This window comes from Xiphophorus couchianus, chromosome 3 (genome assembly GCF_001444195.1).
Source record: "Xiphophorus couchianus chromosome 3, X_couchianus-1.0, whole genome shotgun sequence".
Taxonomy (NCBI): Eukaryota; Metazoa; Chordata; class Actinopteri; order Cyprinodontiformes; family Poeciliidae; genus Xiphophorus; species Xiphophorus couchianus.
In genome coordinates this window covers 2,724,684-2,747,900 of record NC_040230.1, presented here as the reverse complement: position 1 = coordinate 2,747,900, position 23,217 = coordinate 2,724,684, and the positions used below count along the sequence as shown (strand labels likewise).

At 38.3% G+C, this 23,217-nt stretch overlaps 1 protein-coding gene across 12 annotated transcripts in view; it reads left to right on the top strand.

The window, feature by feature from the left end:
- The window catches only part of syngap1b (synaptic Ras GTPase activating protein 1b), a 180,468-nt gene that overhangs the window by 153,439 nt on the left and 3,812 nt on the right, over positions 1–23,217 (top strand). For 7 of the 12 annotated variants that reach the window (XM_028007713.1, XM_028007670.1, XM_028007662.1 and 4 more), the window contains 5 exons: positions 160–591; positions 1,303–1,476; positions 2,171–2,382; positions 8,865–8,937; positions 11,993–12,054. In XM_028007713.1, the coding sequence (XP_027863514.1) occupies positions 160–591; positions 1,303–1,476; positions 2,171–2,382; positions 8,865–8,937; positions 11,993–12,054 (953 nt within the window). Of the gene's footprint in view, positions 1–159; positions 592–1,302; positions 1,477–2,170; positions 2,383–3,375; positions 7,900–8,864; positions 12,055–21,559; positions 21,711–23,217 lie in introns of those variants that run through there. The other 5 variants (XM_028007681.1, XR_003594217.1, XR_003594216.1 and 2 more) reach the window with 5 other exon arrangements.

Below are 23,217 nucleotides of genomic sequence, written 5' to 3'. Positions count from 1 at the left end.
GCATGTAAGTCAGTTTTGCCTTATTTCAAGTCTACTAAGATTCTTGAACTATAAACTAGAATAAAAATACTTGGCAACAATTTGTGTTTTTGCAGTGTAAATTCAAGTAGGCTATAAAAATATAAAAATAATTTCCGGTGCACTTGTTTTCTTTCCAAGGATAACCTCCAACAGCAACATGAAATGATGGGAATGGCCTCCCAGACTGGAACGTCCCACTCCTCGCTGGCCACCACTCCTCCCTCCACCGTTCAACCTATGCGGCAGAGCTCTGTTGCTCCGCCTCCCAGCCAGCGCGTCAAGTCCCAGACTTCCCACCAGCTATCCGTCAGTGCGGCGGCCGCGCCCGCCGCCTCTGGTAAAAGCCGTCCGCAGAGCGGGAACCTCCTCCAGTCTCCAGAGTCCGGCTACGGCGGCAGGCAGCACGGGCCCCGGCAGCTGTCGGTCAAAGACAACACTGCCCCGGGTCTTCCCCACCAGCAGAGCTCTGTCAGGGAAAGCGGGAGTCCGCAAGGGACGACCAGTCAGAGCACTCAGCAGTCACCACAGCAGTCTCAACAGCACCTTTTAAAACCCACCATGAGTAAACAGGTAACACCTGCACACTCTCTATGTCTCATCTTCTCCGGGTCATCATGTCTTCTTACAGCTTTCTTTGGAGGACGGCTGTGCATGGTTTATGTATAATAACTTTAGACACTTTGAATAATTTCCTAGTGGTTATGAAAATAATTTACAACCACTTCAGAGCTTATTCTGAATTTAGTAGTTTTTTTTTTGTATTTTGCTTGAGTTCTGTAAAGTATTTTGAATTCCTTCAGCGTACACTGCAAAAACACAAATCTTACTATTTATTTTTGGTGTGTTTTATAGTGCAAATATCTTAGTACACTTGAAATAACACAAAACTTACAAGTAACTTTTCAGCAAGATATAGGAGCTAAAAAAATACTTCTAACAACAATGTGAAAACCTCAGCCTAATAATTCCTTAATATAGATGAAAAATTATTAGCTTCACTGGTCAATTATTTCACTTATAGCAAGACATTTTTCCCATGTTACAAGTGAAACAGTCTGCCAGTAGAACTCATACTTTTTATCAATATTAAGGAATTGTTGACTTAATACAAGCTCCTATCTTGCTGAAAAGTTAGTTGCAAGTTTTGTCTTATTTCAAGTGTTGTAAAGTATTTGCGCTAGAGCCTAGATAAAAATACTTGTGTTTTTTTCGCAGAGATACATGTGAATAGCCTTTCTGTGCCTTCTTGTCCTCTAGTAAGCCTTTCTTCTGTCTTCCCAGGGCTCCCAGTCACCTACCACCCTCAATCCCCCAACCCCAGCGAACGAGCGAACAGTGGCCTGGGTCTCCAACATGCCTCACCTGTCGGCCGACATCGAAAGTTCACGAATTGACCGAGAGGATTTCAAGCTCAAGGAGTATTCAAAAAGCATGGATGAGTCGCGCATGGACAGGGTAGGTCATTTTAACACCAGTGGTTCTTTTCCTGAACTAAATTCAGATAATATCAACAGTCAAGAGACACATTATAAACACAATTGAGCTTAAGTTATAGCTGTTGTTGACAAATTTAATTCAGAATTAAGAATAACATGTGGCCATAGATCCTCATATATTACTAAAGAAGGATTTTTCATAGAAGCTGAATGGGTATAATAACACTTTGCATGAATCTGATGTTTTAATAACCTAAATAACACATTAGAAATCATAAATATCTTTGTTGTAGAGGTAATATGTTTAATTTAACAGAAAACTGTTCATGATTTGAAAACATACCTTATTTTGTTGATATACAGTTTCAATGAATTGTGATGAATTAATTATATAGAACTCAATTTAAGTCATTAATCAAATCCCACCACTATATTATTACATTCCATAAACTGTATTTCTACAAAGTCTTGACTCTTGTCACTTTATTTTATATGTTGGTTCCGAAAAGCAAGATTTTTGGTTTAGAGTTTTTATTTCAGCTTTTATTACTTTTCCACTCTTGTTCGGTTTAGTCTGACTGCATGCAAGAAACAAACTGCAAAGAAATTTGAGGTGGTTCAAAACTACACAATGTGTTTGCATTTACTTACACATTTGAGCCCTGTTAACCTCCAAACATGTCTAACTAAGCTGTTTCCTGTCGCTGCCTTAGGTCAAAGAGTATGAGGAGGAAATCAACTCTTTGAAGGAGCGTCTAGTGATGTCTCACAGAAAGCTGGAGGAGTACGAGAGGAGGCTCCTAGTGCAGGAGCAGCAGACCAATAAGATCCTCCTACAGTACCAAAACCGTCTCGAGGACAGCGAGAGGAGGCTACGACAACAGCAAGTGGAGAAAGACTCCCAAATTAAAGGAATAATTAACAGGTAACTGGAGGCTGTTTTTGGGATGGAGGGCAAGAGACGGTTCTGTGGTCTTTCATAGGCAGAACAAACACTTTAATGGGGAGCATTTAATTTAAGAAGATCTAATTTTTCCCCTGACATGTGGTAAAAGTGGCAAATTCTCTAAATGCCAGATTGCTAAACATAAAACATAATTAAAATTATTCTAATCTGAGAAGTGTGTAAACGTAGAGGGCTTCCACCATACAACATAACTGACAAGTTAAATCATAAACCTGGAAAAGTACTAACAGAATATTCAAATTTATTTCCTAAAGAACAAATTACTCTTTTTTTTTTTTACCAGATATCTTGCTCTATGTAGTGCAGTGTGGGAAACCTTTCAGATTTATTCCATCCTGTTAGGCAGGGAACTTTACGTCGACAAGGACGGCAGACAATTTGCAAAGAGATACAACTGAAGTGAGATACTTTCATATGGAGAGCAGAAATCTCTGTCTTGTTAAATAAGTACAAATGTTATGTTGCCCTGATCGTTGTTTCTTTTCAAAGCAGAAACAATTAGTCTTTGACTTACCACTTAGGAATTGCTCTGGTAAATCTGTTGTCAGATCCTCACAATGCGGTTTGTTCTTTGTTACAGCATCGTATTTAGCAAACTGCAGAGATCTGGAGCCGAGTCTTAATTTATTGGGTGATTTTGTGAAATATCAATGAGGCCAGTCCACGAGAGCAGTTCTTAGTTGTTATTGATCTCCAGGAAATTAAGTGGTTCATGAGTAAGAAGTGGAATATTGATCGCTTCTCAGTTGTGTTCAGGCATGAAACCAAAACAGTTCCTGCGTTTTAGGATTTAATGTGAGGCTGCACATTAGCAGTGATTTATTGTGGGAAAAGTTTAGCCAAAAAGAAAACTCTGCCATATTTTCACATCTTGTGATAGTCATCTTGTGGTCTGCAACTGAAGGGTAGATATCTGTGACAGAGAATATTGCCACTTCTAATCCACTCCAGGAAAGAAGACTCGGAATGAAGACAGGGAGTCCCGCTGGCCCGTTAAGGAAAGCGCATCTGTAACGCTCTAACTGAGCTTATAAAAGAACCTTAAACCATCCTCCCTCCTCCTGTGCTGTTGCACCCACCAGCAGCCATTTTTTTATGCTCCTTTACTGGATTTTGGAATCATATCGAATAATTCCACCTAGTTTTCCAATATTCCAGAGGATTTCCCAGTAAAAGCACAAAAGGAATGACAATTTATTAACTCAGAAAGGGGGGAAAACTGAACTATTTAAATGATTGTTATGGACTTTACTGCACGGGACTCTGGAAGACCGTGGTTTGATATTAGCTCTTCCATTTCTAAAGAAGGTGAACGCTGTTCACTGAAGGACTGCTGATGTTTCTCTCTGCAGAAGAAACATGGGGACTAATACCTTTTTCCTTTTTTGTATACATATTATGAGGACAGAACATCACAGACAAAACTTGAATCAATATGGTGTGAAGATTCGGGCAGAAAGGCATAGAGAAACTATGAGAACATTAAAGAATAATCACCTTGATTATCTCCCTCTGGGGTATAAGCTTCAAGTGAATACAGACTGTATCAAGGCCTACTTGTACCTTGACCTACCTTGACCTTGGGATGAATTAAGTAGCAGATCTGGATGCTTCCGAGTCAGTTTCTACTCACAGATCACTGAGCCAGACTGTGCATTGCAGGACTTGTGCATCATCTGGACACATTAGGAATTTGAATGCACATAAGAGCAATGCAGACAGAGTGCATGGATGCCAAGAAGCAACGTCTCAGGCCATCCTGCTGGGTTGACTGGACTCCAGAATCTAAGTGCAAGCATAGCCTTATGTTCTGTTTCCTCCTCAGTTGACTTTTACATTCAGCTGACACCTTATGGCAGATTATTTATGATAGAAATGCAAGTTCCAGACCAATATTATTCCTGGGTTGGCTTGCAAAAATCTTGTCTTTCCCTGCAGGACTAAAAACAGTCTGCAATGTTTTTTCTTTCAGAGAAGCCTTAATGCTCTGTGCGTGAACTTCACTTTAAGCTCAGAGTATCTGTCAATAGACCACGCCTGGTCTCAGCAGTCTAATTTAAACCAAAGCCAAATGCTAAAGGAATAGTTTGGATTTTTGTTTGATCAAGGCTCTGTGAAGAGGTTATGAGTTGTTGGTATCTTCCATCATACAACAGGAGCATGGATGAGGAGAAGAAGTTTAAACTATAAAATAACAGCCAGACTAAAGCGGATTTCTGCCATCTTAAAGCATCTTCAGCCTGTACTCATGGATGAGTACAAACCTTAGTTCGACACAACAGCAAAACGCTAAAATGATTGACATATTTTTCCCTATTTAAATTTTAAAAGATATTCCTCACCAGAGCAGGGAGGAAAACAAACCACTGCTGCAAGTGAACACCAGATAATGAAGCATGAAAACATGACAAGTTCCTTATTTCCACCACTTGTTTTCCACTTCTGCTATAGTTCACTACAAAAGGTCTGATAGGTGGGTTTTCAAGCAAAGTATCATAATTACCAACTATTCTTGCATTGTTTTGGTGTGGAGTGCTTTAAATAGTTTCTTCATCTACTCATTTTCTGAGTCAAAAACAAGGAAATCGCATATTCTTTATGTGATTTAATGTGCAAGACTTTGAGATCTCTTACATGATGACTTGGGATGAACACAAATTGAAAAAAACAATTTTTAATTTTCTTACAGTTATGTTTTTGATAGTTTCAGTTTGGCACTGCAATCTTCCCATCAGTCATAGGTAAGGATCTATTACGCTGATGTTTTAAAAATGGGAAAACTCTAATGCAAACAAGATGACCAATTTTTTTTTTTCAATATAATTCGCCTAGACGGCTAGGAAATATTTGAGAGTACATTTTTTTTTACTGTAGAAATCAATTTTATGTTCATTGTAATACTGGGAAGGCTAAAGAATCTTAGTTTTGATCCAAGATGAGTTTATTTAAGGAGATTCCTGCTAAAGGTAAGATATGGCCTAACCTCTTAACAAAACCCTGCGTCCAAAAGACAAAAAAAACCAAACTGTTCCTTTAAATTTCAAGGTATGCTAGTTTAAATCTACTGAATCCACTTTACCTGTAGCATATGTATTTATAAATATGTATTTTTTTGTTTTTAGGTTTAATATCTCTTTAGTTGGCTACAAGTTTTAGTCACTGTATTAAAAGTATAAATATACATTAAATTATTTATCTTTCTCAAGCTGTTTGCTTTCAGTTGAAGAGATGGAGCGATGCAACGGAAGAGAATCAAATCTATGGTCTGTATTGCACCTATTATAGTAATAATCTATTTTTTAAGATAATCCATATCATATTAAACACAGTGATGCAAGAGCCATAGCAGTAATGGTATATATAGATATATACAGAGTAAAAGTATATGACAGTGAGATATTTTAACCTTGCAATAGCTAAGTTTTTAGCCGGAGAAGCGCAATAACTGATACAATATGTCCAGATGTACTGTTTGTGCAAATGCACATGCAGGACTCTGATATATTGTATACATTTTCTGTACATAAAGAAACAGTGACTACCTGCCAAACTCTTCTACCAGGTGCCATCCATGGTATCTGAATAAAGACCTGGAGTACTGTAAGGTGCAAAATGCCACAGAGGCAACATGACAACCATGACGCAACTTTATGACAAAATGCTAGTTCTGCAAAGTGTGAGCTTAAAATTTGTTTTTCTTTTTTTTTTGGTTTATTCTGTACAGTGTTTGTGACTTTTTCTGCTTCTTAATTGAAAGCCTGGAATTAATATTATTTATTATTGAAAGCAAACATGATTTTCTTTTTCTCTGTATGATTTTGCTGTAAATGCTCGGTATGACCTTTTGACCTGCAGTCTGTCATTGGTGGTGTCCAGTGACATGGTGATCAGAATAGATGTTTGAGAAAGTTAGTCAGTACTGTCATTGAACTTATGCAGTCATATTATTATTATTATTATTATTATTATTATTATTATTATTATTGTTTTAGAAACCACATTGCACTCATTGATAAGAACAGTTATGCAGCTAGAAGGAATGGCCTAATTTGGACATAAATCGTCACCTATTCAGTAGGAGAGCACCGATTGCAGTTTTCTGGACAATCAGTGATCTTTTGAAAGTTTCTGATCTTGCCTGATATTTTTTTTTTTTTTTTTTTTTGTCTGAAAAGTCGCTGAATACAGCGTCTTTAGGTTGGCAACAGTGGAGTGATGTTGTGAACCACAGCAAAAACGGACAGGGGCAGATTTACTGACCTTTGCAAAGGTAGATCAAATTGGTTTCTCATGTCAGTATCGGCAAATCGCAGATCACCTAAAGTCAAGGAAATTTATTGGTGCACCACTACTATTCAGTCAACTTATGAATGTGTCATTGGTTCAATTGTCGAGGAGCTGGCATGTCTTCGAAGGAAACTAGAGAGCGCAAGTTTTGTTTTTAGCTTTAACTTATTGGAGTAGCATTTTCCACCTGAATGAAAGGTAAACATTCATCCATGTTCTTATCCTTTTATGGCTGTATAATATTAGTAGAATATGTGCCAGCTCCTTGCAAACAGATTCATTAACATACCCATTGCTGGTCTGCATGTGGTCCATACTCAAATGTCCAAATCAACCATTCCTTATAGATGTTCATATCAGTGAGTGTTTTTTTCTTTTTGTTTCAGAGTTATAGGTAACTTTCTGGTGTCCATATATCTGCCTCTCTTTTGTAGCAAGAATATATTGATAGGCTGTATAGATTGTACTACAGCATATCTGATGTTTTAATCTTGCAAATGAATTCACAGTAGTAATGTGTGTGTGTGTGTGTGTGTGGGCGGGGGTGGGTGTGCGTGTGTGTTTGTCTGTGACTGACATGGCTCATAGCAGCAGCCAAAGGTTTGTTTCTCAGTCTTTTTTTAAATTTGCACCAGATCTGTATATAGTAGCTGCAAATATTGAATATTTCTTGTTCTAGAATGAATACCAGTTTGTTGGATGAAAGGCAGATTTTAAATCAAAGAGAGAGTTTCGTTGCACATGTTGGTGAAGGAAATGAAAAACCAGTGTATCTGCAGCTGCTTTTTGAACCAGGTCTGTCATTTCGTTGACTTCACATCTTCTACACTTTTGTCTCCTGCCTTTTTTCTCTGTAGCACAATATTCAGACATTGTGACCTCATGTTTGGTAGATGCATTGTTTTTATTTTTGACTAAATGTACGACTTGACCTCAAAAGCACACTACTTGAACTGGATTTTTTTTTTTTGTGACATATCACCCACACAAATCATTGTCTGCCTTTTGAAGTCATGTCGAATCTTAATGCTGTATAACCATGTTCCATTCCATTGTTCTCTGGGACGGTGCAAATATTTCTGTCTGTGCTGATGGTTTACCTATTCTCTTCTTCTTTTGTAAAATAACTCTCAACTCTGTACATTGTTCATGGAATAAAACATCCAAACACTTCTGTTTGAAACTTTACCTGTGGATTTTCATTCTTTATTGTCAAACCTGTCCTCTGTGTTCTCAACTAAATCATATGAATGTGATGAAAGGCTTTGATGATTAAACCCTGATTTGATTAATTAAAAACGAATTAATATTAATTGGAGAACTAGGTCTTCATAATAGGTTAGGTCTATTATGAAGACCTAACCTAACACTAATCTCTTTGTAATGGTAAATACGAAGATGTTTGCTGTTGTGAGAGCGAAATGAAGCCTTGAGAAGCATAAAGTCTTTATTTATTCTCAGTAACTTTTCTGGGCACTCATCACCAAGCAACAGCATTTCAGCCAGTTAGTTATAAGAGATATGTGTGAGAAGTATCATTGGATGACTGTCTGGAGTAAATCCCTGGCTCATGGATAATCACAGGAGCTGGGAAACATGCGCGGCCCGCTGGCTCATGAAAACTGCAGCAACGCTTTCCCTCATATCAGTGAGATGAGGCTTTGAAATGATTAGTCAAAGGATTTTCTACCCGTGACTTGGTCAGTTCCTGTTACATAAAATGGGACAATTCCCTGGGGATAATTGGGTTTTGTTCGCCTCACCGGAAACCAGGCCTAATTTTCCACAGTTGGCCTCGCATTGCACTTTGTAAACACCTTAAATTGGACAGAAACACTTTGATAAACCCCATGGGGGCAGGAAGAGAAAATGGCTCCATGAGATAAAAACTGGCTCCTGAGCATGGTTTGGGTGACTGCTGCTCTGCTCTTATTGGCAGCTTCAAACGTGTTCAGCTTTTCATGTGTTGGGAATCAGATATGAGATGCAGGTGACCAGGAACTTTATCACGGTGGTTTTGTTGAGTCAGAAGTTGGAGATGCACCTGCTCAACTTCTTGTTAAGCTTGAATTCCTAATGCTCCCTCTTTTTGCCCCCTCCTCTACCCTCTGTCTCCCTCTCCCCAATCCTCTCTCTTTCTCTGTGCTTCCAAGACTCATGGCTGTGGAGGATGAAATAAGGGGAGGAGCCATTTATGAGCCAAAAACCAGGATTTTTGCTGATCAGGTCTGTGAGACTGCTTCTTCTCTCGTTGAGTCCGTACGTTGGCCCGTGTTTTCCCCCTTTCTGCTTTTCCTGTACTCTTCCTCCCCTTGCTATTTCTATGACCTGGTCTGATGTGTGTGTGTGTGAGTGAGTGTGTGTGTGGTCCCTCTTCTGACTGGATTGCCCTGTCCCTGACCTGTCCTTTATGTTTGGGTTTGAATGGCATCCATCTGCAAGCAAAACGGGGAGCTTTGACGATGAAAGACTGTTACTGTTTGCATTCCTCAGAGCTATTGAAAGTCTGTCTGTGTCTGTGGTGGTGTTGCCGGATCCGCAGCTCTTTCTGAGCAGGTCTGGGTTCAGAACCGCCTGAAATTAGATGATGCAGAACCCGGGGGTTAAATGAAATCTAACTGTGCAGCGTGGTCACGATCCTGAGGCGGCTGCGTCTTCAGGAGCTTCGTCACTGCGATGCTTCATGGTCTCAGGCCCCCCTTCTTCTCTTACGCTGTCAGGCTCCTTTAGAGCGTGAGTCATTCTGTAAATATAGTAAGTCCATGTTAGCATAACGACTCACGTAACGTTCTGGCGTCATGTTGCTAAGAAAAATACAAGAAATCAGAGTAATTGTTCCTTCATTGACGTCTGCATCTCTTAACCATGAAAGAAAAAAGTAAAAGAATCAGTAACACTAAAAATAATATAACATTAATGTCCACATATTGTAAATATTAACATTCTGATTGCTATTTATGCATCTTGAATGTTTATTCACAGTTGTATTTAAAATTTGGAGACTACTTTATTGTTTTGCGCATTTTATGGTTCTTAGATTCTCTTTCTGTCTTAAAGTTCAGCTTATTTCCACTGTTATACTGTAACATTATCCTGTTAAAACACAGCTACAGATAGTCCCACTTTAAAATCTCACTATTTATTAAACAAAGATAATGAAAGCAAATAAAAAGAGGAGAAATCAAAACTTCATATGACTTTATTTATTAAGGGGAAAGGCCTATCCAAGCTGATGTGTGTGGAGAACACAACCAGAACTTGCAAACTAGGACCAAAACCAAAGGATGCAGCTGAGAATGTTTACATTTTGAGGCGAACACTAATTCAGGTTAATTCAAATCAATATAGTTTATTATGGTTATGAATGAAGAGGACTGAAAGTTAGCATTAAATGAAACTGTGATCAAGCTTTTTGTTTGAATGTTGCAGGATAAACATATGTTGCATTAAAGGTGGAAAAGGTTCAGGTCCAAATGCATTCTGGATGTTAAATTAAAAATCTAGAGATGATCCGTAATGTTTCTCATAAGCCTATCTGCTTTGGCATGTCCTATGCTAACAGTTCTTTCTTTCTTTGGACATATTTTCAAAGTTAACTCAATTAAAGGCTGGGGAGACAAAATCAAAGGAAATCCTCAGGGATTTCTCCATTAGTTTCCCTTCAAAGCAGCAGAAATCAAAAAGTTCATTAAGCATGCCATGAGAACAGAGGATCCATCTGAATGCAACAAAGTTCTTTATTACACACTTTTTTAACTACAACATTAGAGCGTTTCAGTTGAATGTGATTCAACAGGATGAAGTACAGTCAGTTTCTGCACTTTGTAAAAAACTATGTTTCTTTTAAAGAAAAAGGGTATTTGTAGCTTTTCATTAAATCCTAGAGTGAGAATAATGTGGATTTTCAGATTATGATTCAGTAAAGACATGACCTCAGAACGAGTTTTATTAAAATAACAGATGTTAAATGTTAGTTATCTAAATAAAAAATAACCTTTGACACAAGTTTTCTTAATTTATAAATTATCTGTGATTAATTCAGTTACTGAATGAAGATTCCTCACCTGGTGAAGATCCCCACTGGTACTCTGATGTTATTGGATTTTATTTACCATTTCCAATGGATCGATATAAGATTAAACACTGACAGATTATTACTAAATGTCTTGCAATTTTTAATAGAGGCTTAATTAAATAATTTATTGTAACAGAAGAGCTATAGTAGAGCAAGAATCCAAAAAACAGAAAACATCAATTAGACAGATGAACTTAAATAAACTTGTGCCTAGGGTGGCCTCTAGTGGCACAAATTAAAAAATGCATCCAATTGAATATTTTAAATGCAATCCAAGAAGTTAGTACTTTACAGCCATTGTTTTGTCTGTTACCTTTCGACTCTTTTAACAACATGTTAGTGAAAATATAAATACTTTGGTATGCTACTAAAAAAATACTGCAATTAGATAGATTCAGTATAGATAACTTTTGAATTGCATTTTTTAGTTTAATTTTATTTAAATATTTATATTTAAAAATGGTTTGCTTAGTGGGAAAACGGTTCTGTCACATTTGTTTATGAGTGTTTTAGTCCAGATTAAACTTTAGCTCTTCCTCTCACTGTTGTATCGTGTATGAGTGTCTGAGTCGTTGTGTGTGCAAGGTAGTTACGTTTTGAAACAATTATACAGTGATGTAAATATCTTCTGGGTTTTTAATCTGTATTTATCTCTCTGTAGAGTTGATGCATGATTGAAATAAGCATGTTGTTCAAGCTGTATTTTTCCCTTTCTGAACCAGGGAATGTTCCAGATTCAGCTGTGAAGCCAGTTTATCAGCCGTTATCACATCCAGATGTCGTTTTGGAGTTGCACGATTTAACACCTTTTTGTTTTCTTATTGCATGACTTCTGCTAATGATGAACTGCATGGTATGCTGCTGGAAGGCTTTCAGGCTGTTAAGTATCTGAAACTGTTTGGTGTTTTGGCAATTATGTTCTGTGTCTGTATGTAAATGTGCTTCAGGAAGGATTTTATCTGTATATTTACGTTCTTGTTTTCTGTTCACTTTGTGTTGTGTATTGTATGTGTTATGTTTTGGTGGCTGTTGTGTTTTTCCTCGGCCCTCACCGCCCTTCTGAATCCTTTCGTCTTGTACCCCAGCTTTCCCTCCTGATTTTGGCTCCCTCCTCCCACCTCTTACTTTTAGCCTTCCTTTCCTTTCCTTTCCTCTTCTTTCCTCTCCTTTCCTCCTATGTTGATGAGATACGGTGATTTCTCTTAGGGGAGGCGTCAGTCCATCCTAGTGCAGCCCCGACTTGCGCCTGTCCCACCCCGAGTATCCAGGTAATAACCCAAACCGCCAAACTTTCACTCCATCCATAACTGCTGCCTCTTTTCCACTTCTACTGTTTTCTCTGTGTGCATCCCTGTGCATAAGCAGCACATTTTAAAATCCACCGCAGGTTAACACACTTTATTTTCCCTTTCATCTTCACTGCAAAACACAAAGAGGTCTGTCGCAGAATATTTGCACATATGCATTTTCAAATAATAGAATGTGTGATGATGATAGAAAAAAAGTCTCAGAAGCTAAAGTCCAAATTGAAACATTAGTTATAGTTCTTTTCATGAAACTTAACAGTTTTTTACCAGCTTTTAAATAAACAGAGAAATTGTTAAGTAGAGGACAAAAGGAAAATATTAGACCCACTATATTTGTTGGAGCTTAAATCCCATTCTTTCAAGCATTAACTTAGGTATTTTTAATGGATTTAACCAAAGAAATTCAATGACATGATCTATCTTTGTTACAGACTAATTTCAACAGAAAGGCTAAACATAAAAAAAAAATAATTGGATGAATAAGAACAAAAGGAGAAAACAGGAAGATATAAGAGCTTTCACCGATTGGCATGAACAAACAAAACAGCCAGAAACCGAGACATGGAACCAACAGGGAACAAATAAAACTATCAGTAATAAAAACAATCTCATCCCAGGTGTGTAACAAGAGCAAAGAGAAAAAATTAGAAAATATAAAAATAAAATAAAAACCCTGAAAATGAGAGAACTTAATAAAAGAAAAGATATGTTGGACAAACGTAATAAGAAACATATGATTTAAAGGAAAATAAGCCTGAAATGAAAAGAAAAGAAATTCCAGCATGTTATGTGACTCATCTTCAGTATATTTATTGAGTTAGGTAGAGTTTTGTTTTCCAAGCAGGAAGTTACTTTTCCTCTGCTTCTCAATGATGTGTTACATTCTTTCTCTGACTGACCTCTAGCAACACTTCACTTGACTGATCTCAGAATTAACTATTTATGTTTGTTTTTATATGTTGAGAAAATCAGACGAGCAAGTTTCTACAAAAATATGATAAATATTTGGTCTGTACTGTATACTTTATACTATTTTGCTAATAATCAACAATCCAAATAGGCCTTTATTTTTGTGTTTTGCTATTAAAATATTAACTGTCAATAAAATATCCATTCAAGGGGTATTAAGATTATCATGCATTAAGTAGCTACATGTTTCAGCTAAACTGCAGTCATGATGTTTCTTTTAAGAATGTAGATGGAAAAATGGTATAGCAAGCCAGGCGGAGCTGAATTGTTTTGTGGATCTAGAGAAAGGACATGAGAAGACAGAAGAGGAAGTCAGAAATATGTGAGGGTAGTCAGCTGTGAGGGGGGAGTTTGGGGATTGATAAGGGATCGGGGATCAGCTCTGAGAATTACTTAATGACAAAGAAGTTCAGGAACTCTGGAATGGTTTAACTGACAAAATAGTCTCAAGATTTTCTTTTGGAGTGACTAAAGTGAATTGGAGAAGGATGAGTTTGGCCCAAAAGCCAGATTAGGTCAGATTGGGGGCATTTATCCCTTTGAGTCTGGGGTCTTTCCCTCATGTAGAAGAGTTTAATTGCTCTTATCTTGAAGAACAATGGTGGGATAGAGGATGAAGCAGATAGACAGACTGAGGTAATGTGAACATCACTTATGTAAGTGATATTCACTTATACCCACTTATGTTAGTGGATATAAGTGTACATTACTTATATCCACATGCTGGAATCAAAACGGGTAGCTGAAAGTAGGTTACAAGGAGGGAGCTGGAAATAGTGACATCTTGGACATATCAGATGGATTATTATTCCATTATTAAGTTATTCTACCATGTTTCATGGCAAATTGTCAGATTTTGAGGTTTTTCCACGGCCACATTCTTTGATAATCAAAATCATTTTGATAACTTTTGATAACCATCCTTGGACAGATGAATGGAAACTCAGGTTTAGCAGTTTGCATAGAACGTTAGAGAGACAAGAGATGGTTGAGACATGTGCAGAAGAGAGTTAGTGAATATATTAGACAAAGGATGATGGAGGAGCTGCCATGGAGGAAGAAAAGAGGAAGACCACAGACAAATATCATAGAGAAGACAAACATGCAGAGGGTTTCTGTGTTTGTGGTACAGCACAGTTTTTCTCTTCTATGGTTTTTACAAATTTAAAAAACATTATTCATTTGATATGAATGGTAAAGAGTTTTTGACAAATACAATAAAAATTAATTAGAAAGAAAAACAAAACCAAATGCACACAGGCACTTGTTTTGTGGCTCCACGAACTACAGTACAGATTTGTGAGCAAGACATGTGAAATTAAATGTTAACATTTTTGGGCATTTTTTCTGGCCCAAAATGTGACTTTTAAAACATTCCCATTCTTGTCAGTGAATCTGTCTGTAAGTTATTAAAATTCCTATATTAATTATCTTTTAACTGGAGCTTATGTCCTGAAATACCATGTTTTTGTTGGTTTTCTTTCAGTTATCATTCTTTCCTATACACACATCTGCTAACATTTGCCTTCAGGGTGCATCCACCTCCTCTACACCCCAGCACCCCATCTCCATCACCCCCACACCCTCTGATATACACTGGGAATTATGTGAAATCTCCGTATCTGTCCCAATCCTTCCCCAAAGAACACTGATTACTGTGCCCCTGTTTTCTGTGTATTCCGTGTCTTTCAGTGTGTTTGTGTTTGAATATTTATGTGTTTTGTGTTTGTGTCCAGCACCTGATTGTGTTTGGTTGATTGTTGATGTAAGCCAGCTGTTACTGTGTCAGACGATGTCCAACACTCATTCTGTATTTTGATGTTCGATTCTTTTGCTGTGAAGTTAGAGTTCTTTACCTAGAAAGCTTGTTGCTCTAAGGCAAAGAGTTTTAGGTCTTGTTAGTGATGAAGCCCATCAATACAACAGGTTTTAATTTCAAACATTGGGGTGAGAAAGATTTAACACTTTTCTTTAAATATCCTCCTTCCAAATTGGAGTAGACAGAGGTGATGTGTAAGATATGTTTTCTTTTGTGCACACTTGTGTCCCTATATAAACCCTAACATTTCAGGGCTCCACTAAATGTGCTGTGTTTCTGTCTCCAGTACTGAAAAGCTCATTATTATTAAACAGAAATACTACAACACTCTAATTAAATGCATTAAGTAGCTAAACACCACAGCCACAAAGAGCCAAGCAAGTTTGGTAAGTTTAAAAGGATGTCAGTCAACATTTTGCCATGCGTTTCTTCACCTGCTTGATCTCTGGGTTTAATAGACATGTGTATCAGCCTACACATGGGTATTAAACTACAATGTTGGTTGTGTTTGAGAGTAACTGAACAGTTGTCACTCAGGTTGTGTTACTGGCATCCTATTACTGTTCATAGCACCAGTTAGCAAAGTGTTTTCATTCATTTGGTTCTGATTGAGAAGAGAAAAAGCCTGGTAGTTCACATTAAAAGAAATTGGGGGGCAGACTTAATCTCTTTTGTTGGTTTTTTTTCCTTATGTTTTTATCAAAACAGAAATCCTTCCACTCACAGCGATCACAACCACAAGATACAAAATTATCTGCTGATAATTTGCTTTTAATCTTTTATTTTTTTCTACTGGATGCAAGCTGTTTCCCTTCTTTTCTGTCTCTTTAACAGCACTTCATTCCACTTACATTACAATAATTCATGTCTCTTCTATGTAACATAAAATGATTTCATGCATGAAGGTTTTCAGGGGCTTGGTAAAGAAATTTCCAAACAAATCCATGCCAGATAATTTCAAGATGTACCAGCAAACTGATGTTAGATGAAGAAATAGGAGTGTTTGAAGTGGAGGAGGGATTAGATTTATTATTTAGTATCCTAACTGATGAATAGTTTTTTGAACCATCACAGGTTGAAGAAACTGAAGTTCTGACCTGATCATAAAGCTAACAGGCTGTCATATTGGGGCCGGTTCCATCCTTCCATGATTTGCTTAACTGAGATCAGCAACTAAAACAGAAACTTCTGCACCTTCCTGTCCTGCTAATGTACTCCTTCCCTTCTGCGGGGAGTCTGAGGTATTCCTAAGGCAGTTGTATCATTCAGCTGAGAAAAAAATATTAGTTTTTCCTACAAAATAGCTATTTTATCAAAAATACCAGTGTCAATATTAGCCAAATATAAGTATTGATCTCCTTATTGAGTCATTGCACAAGATACTGTTGTCAAAATATCTGCTTTAACGTCAAAATTCTAAAAACTTCAAAATGAGGGTTAAAGTGAGTGGTATATCCCATTTTAGTTACAGTGTTAAAACAGTAACTGTTTGAGCTTTCACTTGAAAAAGCATAATGCCAAAAACAAAAACAATAATTTCATGCTTGATTATGTTCACAATGCAAGAGAAGGATGTACAAAGTTACAACAGTGTTCCCAAGTGTTAAGAACTGCAGAAGTATCATGATGAAAGTACATCAGCTTCAACTTTGGCTTCAAGCAGTGCCTGCTGAGGTCCCCCTTTTGAAGTGGGTGCTGGACCATTATCCACCAAAACCAGCAAATAATGATGAAGTCCCTCAAACCAAAAACCATCTCCCCTGTGGGAGACAGTTTTTTTTTCCAATGATTGAGTCTGACTTCTTTCCAGCAGTGCCAATCATTCTCCTAGTACAGAGCCAAATGTCACTTAGTAGGGGACCTAAAACACCACTCCTCTTCTTCATGTAGTACTAAACCAGTGGTTCTTAACCCCCAGGGTTCGATCGAACCCTGGGGGTTCGGTGAGTCGGTCTCAGGGGTTCGGGTGTGTCTTGAGTCGGGTCAAGACTCATTATGTAAATTCTCATTATGTAAATTCATGATGACACGCCCGCTTGACCATCACTTGCTGCAGATGATCACGTTACATTAATTGGCCAATCAGTGCTGCAGGGACTTTAGTGTGCTCAGTAGTCACCGTGTGACTGTCGTAGTCGTACATTGTATGGTTTCTTTCTTAATATTTTAATCCATACTAACTATGTCGAGCAAAAAAAGAAAGTGGTCGGACGAATATGTACAACATAGATAGATAGATAGATAGATAGATAGATAGATAGATAGATAGATAGATAGATAGATAGATAGATAGATAGATAGATAGATAGATAGCATTTATTGTCATTGAACAGGATTCAACGAAATTTCTATTGCAACTCCCGTGCAACATGGATTCACATGTAACACGGAACGTGATGGGAGTCAGCATCCTGTCTGCATGATTTGCAATGTCAAGTTGAGCAACTCTAGTCTCGCACTGGCAAAACTGAAGGAACACATCTTGAAGCTGCATGGAGATGGGGAATACAAGAACACAACGCTCTCTGCTGAATTCAAGGTGAAAAGAGCCAGATTTGATGAAAGGGCCACTCTGCCTGCTCTTGGATTTGTACCCATGAACAAACCGATGCTCACCGCATCGTACGAAGTTGCTTACCTGATCTCAAAGCAGGGCAAGCCGCAGACCATCGGTGAAACACTCATAAAACCAGCGGCGTTAAAGATGGCGAATCGGATAAACATATACCTATGTCTTGAATTTGGAAAAAAATCATATTTGATTTATCACTAAAGAAGGGTTCGGTGAATGTGCATATGAAACTGGTGGGTTTGGTACGTCAAACAAGGTTAAGAACCACTGAACTAAACATTCTCTAAATTAACAAAACCAAAAACTGCTCAAGAAAACTCCCATATATGCCCTCAATGTTCCTTGCAAAGCTAGAAGCTAGTCTAGTGTTTCATGGCCATTTTGAAATCAGCATTGAAGCTCTTAGATGAACTTTTCAGTTCCTTACAACAAACTTTAACTTGGAGGTTGATAATTAGGATTTCCTCATAGTTAAAGTACGCAGTCCGTTTGCTTTATAAGAGGAACCACTACCACTCTCTGCCACTCTGCCTTGAGGATCTCTGCTACCTTTTTGCCCTTTCCACCACCGGGTTATTTTAACTACCTTGAATACCTAAGTGCCAGCAACAGCCAAGTTGATGTATTCAAGACTAAAGATGTATAGGTCTAGTTTAGTAGAGCCGCAAAGCACTTTTTCTTCAGCCTAATTCACTTTTCAGTCAAGGTCAATATTATCTTTCCACATTTAAAGTACTGTTGGAAAAGCACAACTTCCGTCAGCTCACAGGCGTTCTTCTTTTCACATTTGAGTTTTTCATTTCCCATTAGCCTGCCAATGCTATCCAGCTTATTTTGAAGCTGCACACGCTTAGCTTCAAAATTTAATAGGTGGCTTTAATAGGTGGCTTAGCCCGGTGCTCATCTTTACATTGGGTATACGTATAACACCAAGTTTAGGTATTAGAAATAAACATTATCAGCAATAGCATCCATTAAAAAAGAATGGTGTCCTATGACATTGGCCACTCATGTCTTATGTCTGTTACATTCTGAACAACAGAATATCCTTCTCAAGGTAGAAGTTAAATGGAATGAGATCTCTCCAAGACATTTTAAGTTCACCGTGGCTGTTCGCTTTGGCACACTGAATCTCTCCAACACAATCCCTGCCAGATGATCCATTTCCCCTACCCGAAGGTATAGGAAAATCACTTTCTTGACCACAGTAGAAAGTCAATGAGTTGGGAAATTGTAATTAAGCTGTTCCTTGTTTTCTACTGACTATATAAGGTGTAGTCTAGCCACACTTAAAAATGTGGTTCCACAATCTATACTCAGTTATATTGCTGCTGTCCGCTCAAACTTCTGCACAAGCTTAGACCAATGGAAGGACCTTCCATGTATCTAATTCTAGTTTAAGCAACATGACATAAGGCCCCATGCTCTCTATACTGTTCCTCCTCCTGGTGATGGCCCCATATTTTGGTCCAGGTATTCTTCACCCAGACATTGGCTGGACTTGTACTTATGGTGAATGGTATTGAACTGCGCTTAATCTTTCTTGACATCTAAAATTTGCCATTGTAGCAAAACTGCCCCTGGTAGGGTATCTTATGGTGATTTTTTTCATAGCCCTCTTATGGCAAAACTTTTTCAAGTTTGCTGCAGGGGAGATACTGAGATACTCAGGGTTCACAACAACTCAACAGAACTCCACTTCAAACAACTCAGACTACCTCTTCAAGGCCCGTGTAATGAGTGTCCTCACCCTGATGTTTTTCACTTCTTGAAAAGGGTTAGCTTTAAAGTTCCCACGAAATGTATACCAAAGCTGAGTCTGCTTACACAGCCCCTCTTTAGACATGCTTTCCATCAGTCTGACAGCAGCTGAATGTGTGCATGTCATGCCTGAATGAAAACCCTTCTGTCTTTCCTTTAGGTCACACCATGATAATTTTACATGTCATATCTGACATGTAAAAACGCTTCAGGGGAAAACAAACAGAAAATTTAGTCCAGAATAATGATGTACTTGTTTGTGTCAATAAACAAGTCATATTACTGTTCAAATTTAACCAATTAATTTCTCTATCATAATAATTATATAAAGTTATTAAGCATTTTTTTTTAAATGCCTGAGCCAAATGAATGGGAGCAATAATGTTAAATGGTCTGTTTCATATTTAGACTGCAGTCTAACCCCAAAAGCAGGGTAAACACTGCAATCACTGTCAAAATGCACCAAAAGACGATATTTTCCTGGAGCTGACAGTTATTGTCTTCAACATTTTGAACTGGCACTTTAACAAATGTTAAAATTGTTACATTGAGTTTGTCTGAGAAGCGCAAAACATAACGTATCCAGTCATTTTCATATTATATCGCTAATTCATTGTAACACTGAGGATCCAATGAGCCAAGCAGGTCTATTATAACCTATCAGCTTAACATTATGACCACCAAGATTCATCATTTTCAACCACAAATACTGCAGGCCTGCACTGTTGCAGCACATTGTGGTCCAATAAGCACCAGTGAAACAGGAGTGACTGTACATATATATGAGATCAATATAAGTGAGCAAGACAAGTTTATTTGTAAAGCACCAAAATTACACAGAGTAATTCAAAGTGCCTAACAGAAAAACAAAGAAATAGAGATAAAAACATCAAATGCATCAAAACCCCAATGAAACATCACATAAAAGCATAAAAACTTGAGAAAAATTGACTAAAAAAAGAAACATTGAAATTACTAATCTTATGTGATGCAAGTAATAACATAATCTTTGGTCTTTATGGGTAGGCTGCAGTAAACAGTCAAGTTAAACTGGTACTGGCTCACTAAATGGGTTACGTACTGTACATCGTGGAGTAACACCAGCTCAGCTGTGCAGCTAATTATCTCAGTAAAGAGCAAAAGTCAGTGATCCAAGTCCCCAAAATTCACTGTAAAAAAAAATTATCTCTAATGGCAAAATTCCGGCAACCACAGCTGCCAGTATTTTAAGGTAAATTAGAGATGGTTTTTGTTTTTTTGCAGTGTAATGTATTAGTCTTGTCAAACTCTGCTCAGTGCAGCAGTGAATTAAGCATTCAAACCTGAGTTGGACTTTGGCTAAACTTTCTTTTAGACCACGTTTAGCTCGAGTCGTAGTCAGCAAACGACTGTTTTTGGTAATTACCAGAACTTTCCCAGAACATTAGATGAGGGAGAGCAAGACATTTACCAATTAAAAGCAGTTTCATGGGAACTTTAATATGATGTTTTTTTTAATGGCTTTGTGTCTTCTGAAGGTTTTAAGCTACTTGGTGAATCCATGCAGCAGCTCTGTCAGCTTTAGGTTGGTTCTGTTTGGTCTTTATAATAATTCTTTGGATTTTATGCTTTATTGCTTCTTAAATCTGGTGCTGGCATCAATGTGGCTTGCATGTTTACAAGTATAAGCTAAGCCTTTAGTGTTTTAGTACAATTAAGATGTTTTTTTTTTATTCTGTAGTGATTAAGTTTTCCAGGTCATGTAAGAACATGTAGATGATATTTAGTGGATTTTGCTCTCTGGTATGGAAACCTCCAGGCTTTGCTTGATGCCCGTCACACGACAAACACTCCTCACTTCTCATCCCAGGAGAATCAGGATCTTTTGGCCGTGAAGAATTTGAATTCCCCTACATCTCCTCTTTCTCTGTGTCTCTTTTCCTGTGCTCCCATTTCTATTGGTGTTCGTCATGCATTGACCTCGTAACTCATTTGGCTCTTTCTCTCCTCTCTCTGTGTCTCCTCCTCTGACCCCTAATCATTTCTCTTTTACTTTATGATTCCCTCTTGGTTTCTGCTTTGATCACCACTTTTACATGTCTTCATTTCCACCAACTCTTACTATGTTTAAATGTTGACATTTCACCACTTCAAATCACAAACTTTCTTTTTTCTCTTCCCATTTTTGTCTGCTTGTCCCTGCTTTTCTCCTCCGGTTCTTAATATTATTTTCTCAACGTGACTTAATTGGACATATCCTTATAATCCATCATCCCTTCCATCGTTCATTGAATGGCATTTCTCCTACAACCATTTCTCCCTGCTCCCACTCCTCTTTTCCTTCCCCTCTCTCTCTATCTCGCTAGGAGGACCAGCTTTCCTCCCTGGGTTCAGCAGACCCCGGTGTGAAAACTCAAGGTGGAGGTGGAGGGGGAGGAGGAGGAGGAGGAGAACAAGGAGGAGCGGTTACCAACGATCAAGGCCCCACAGTCTCTTCCTCTGGCATTTTCTCCAACACATCGCCCCACAATGGAGTCCTCCCCCAAATTGTAGACCTTCCCTCCTCACCCACTCCTGATTCACAACTTAGTCAGAATGAAGAGCTCCGTGGCAATCTAAAGACAACTTCACAGGCAACTGGAACCACAGCAACGGCAACTACGGGAATCGCAGATTAAAGGGGGGAGTAGGTCAAACACAACAGCGAGGAGCCAAATCAGAGAGAGATGGCACAAAGGAAAAAAAACTGTACCCCCACTCCTGTTTTGTTTTATACAAAAAAAGACACTTTCTTGAAAACATACATGTGTCCTTAGGACCCGGGCAAGAGAGAGAAGAACACTGTGAGAGAGAGAAATAATAATTACCCTGTATAATGCATAACACATTAACACTAAGGGCTCTTCAATGGACTTGATGCTCACATGGAGCTTTAGACAGTATTGGTCTTGCAGGACAAGATCACTATACTTTGCACCTACTTTGAGTCTGTCACACAAAGCAACCTGCTATTGGAATCCATCGCCTCTCTTTGACTCCATCATGTAAGGATTGAGCACTAAACTCTTGCACCCCAAAGACTTCAGAGTAGCCTTTAAAAAAGGAAGCAGTACAAGCTATAAACCCGTGAACCAGCAGTGCCTTTTAAAAGTATTCATACTCCTTGAACTGTTTTCCATTTCGTCACAACAACAGACTTAAATGTGTTTTTCCTGGAATTGTATGTGACCAACACAAAGTTGTGCATAATTGTGAAGTCAAAGGGGGAGTAGACATATTTTTTGAATATTTCAGATCGATTTGTAGACAAGTCCCAGAGTTACTGTTTAGCAGAGTCATTTTTAGCTACACTTACAGCTGCAAGTCTGGTGGAACATCTCAGCCAGCTTTGCACATCTAGAGATGAAGATTGTTGAGAACATCTGTGAACATCAGCTTTTAAGTCTTGTTACAATTTCCTAGAGTCTGGACTTTGACTAGACCATCCAACACTGTGGAAGGCATAGGCCTTTCCATTCATGCTCTGGCTGTATGTTTAGGGTCGCTATTCTGCTGGACGATGAACCTGCATGTAGCCCAAGATCAAATTTAGTCTGACCAGATTCAAAATGTTTTCTGTGACTTTTTCATGGCTTCTGTCAGTTACTTACTTCTTGCCACCCTTCCATAAAGGCCAGATTTGTCAACTGCATGACTAATAGCTGTCTTGTCGACAGATTGTCCTACCTGAGCTCTGAAGCTCCTCCAGAGTCACCATGGTGCTCTTGGCTGCCTCTGATTAACGCTTTCTTGCCCGACCTGACATTTTAGATGGACGTCCATGTCTTGTGTCATCCTCTCTCCATCTTCAGAAGTCGGACTACAGAGTCCTCTGTGAGATGTTCAAAGTTTTGGACGTTACTTTATGACCTAACCCACCTAAACTTCTCGGGAACTTCCTCACTGACCTTTCTGCTGGGTTCCTTGGTCTTCACCATGCTGTTTCCAGAAAAACTTTGAAGACTTCACAGAAAATCTGGATTTA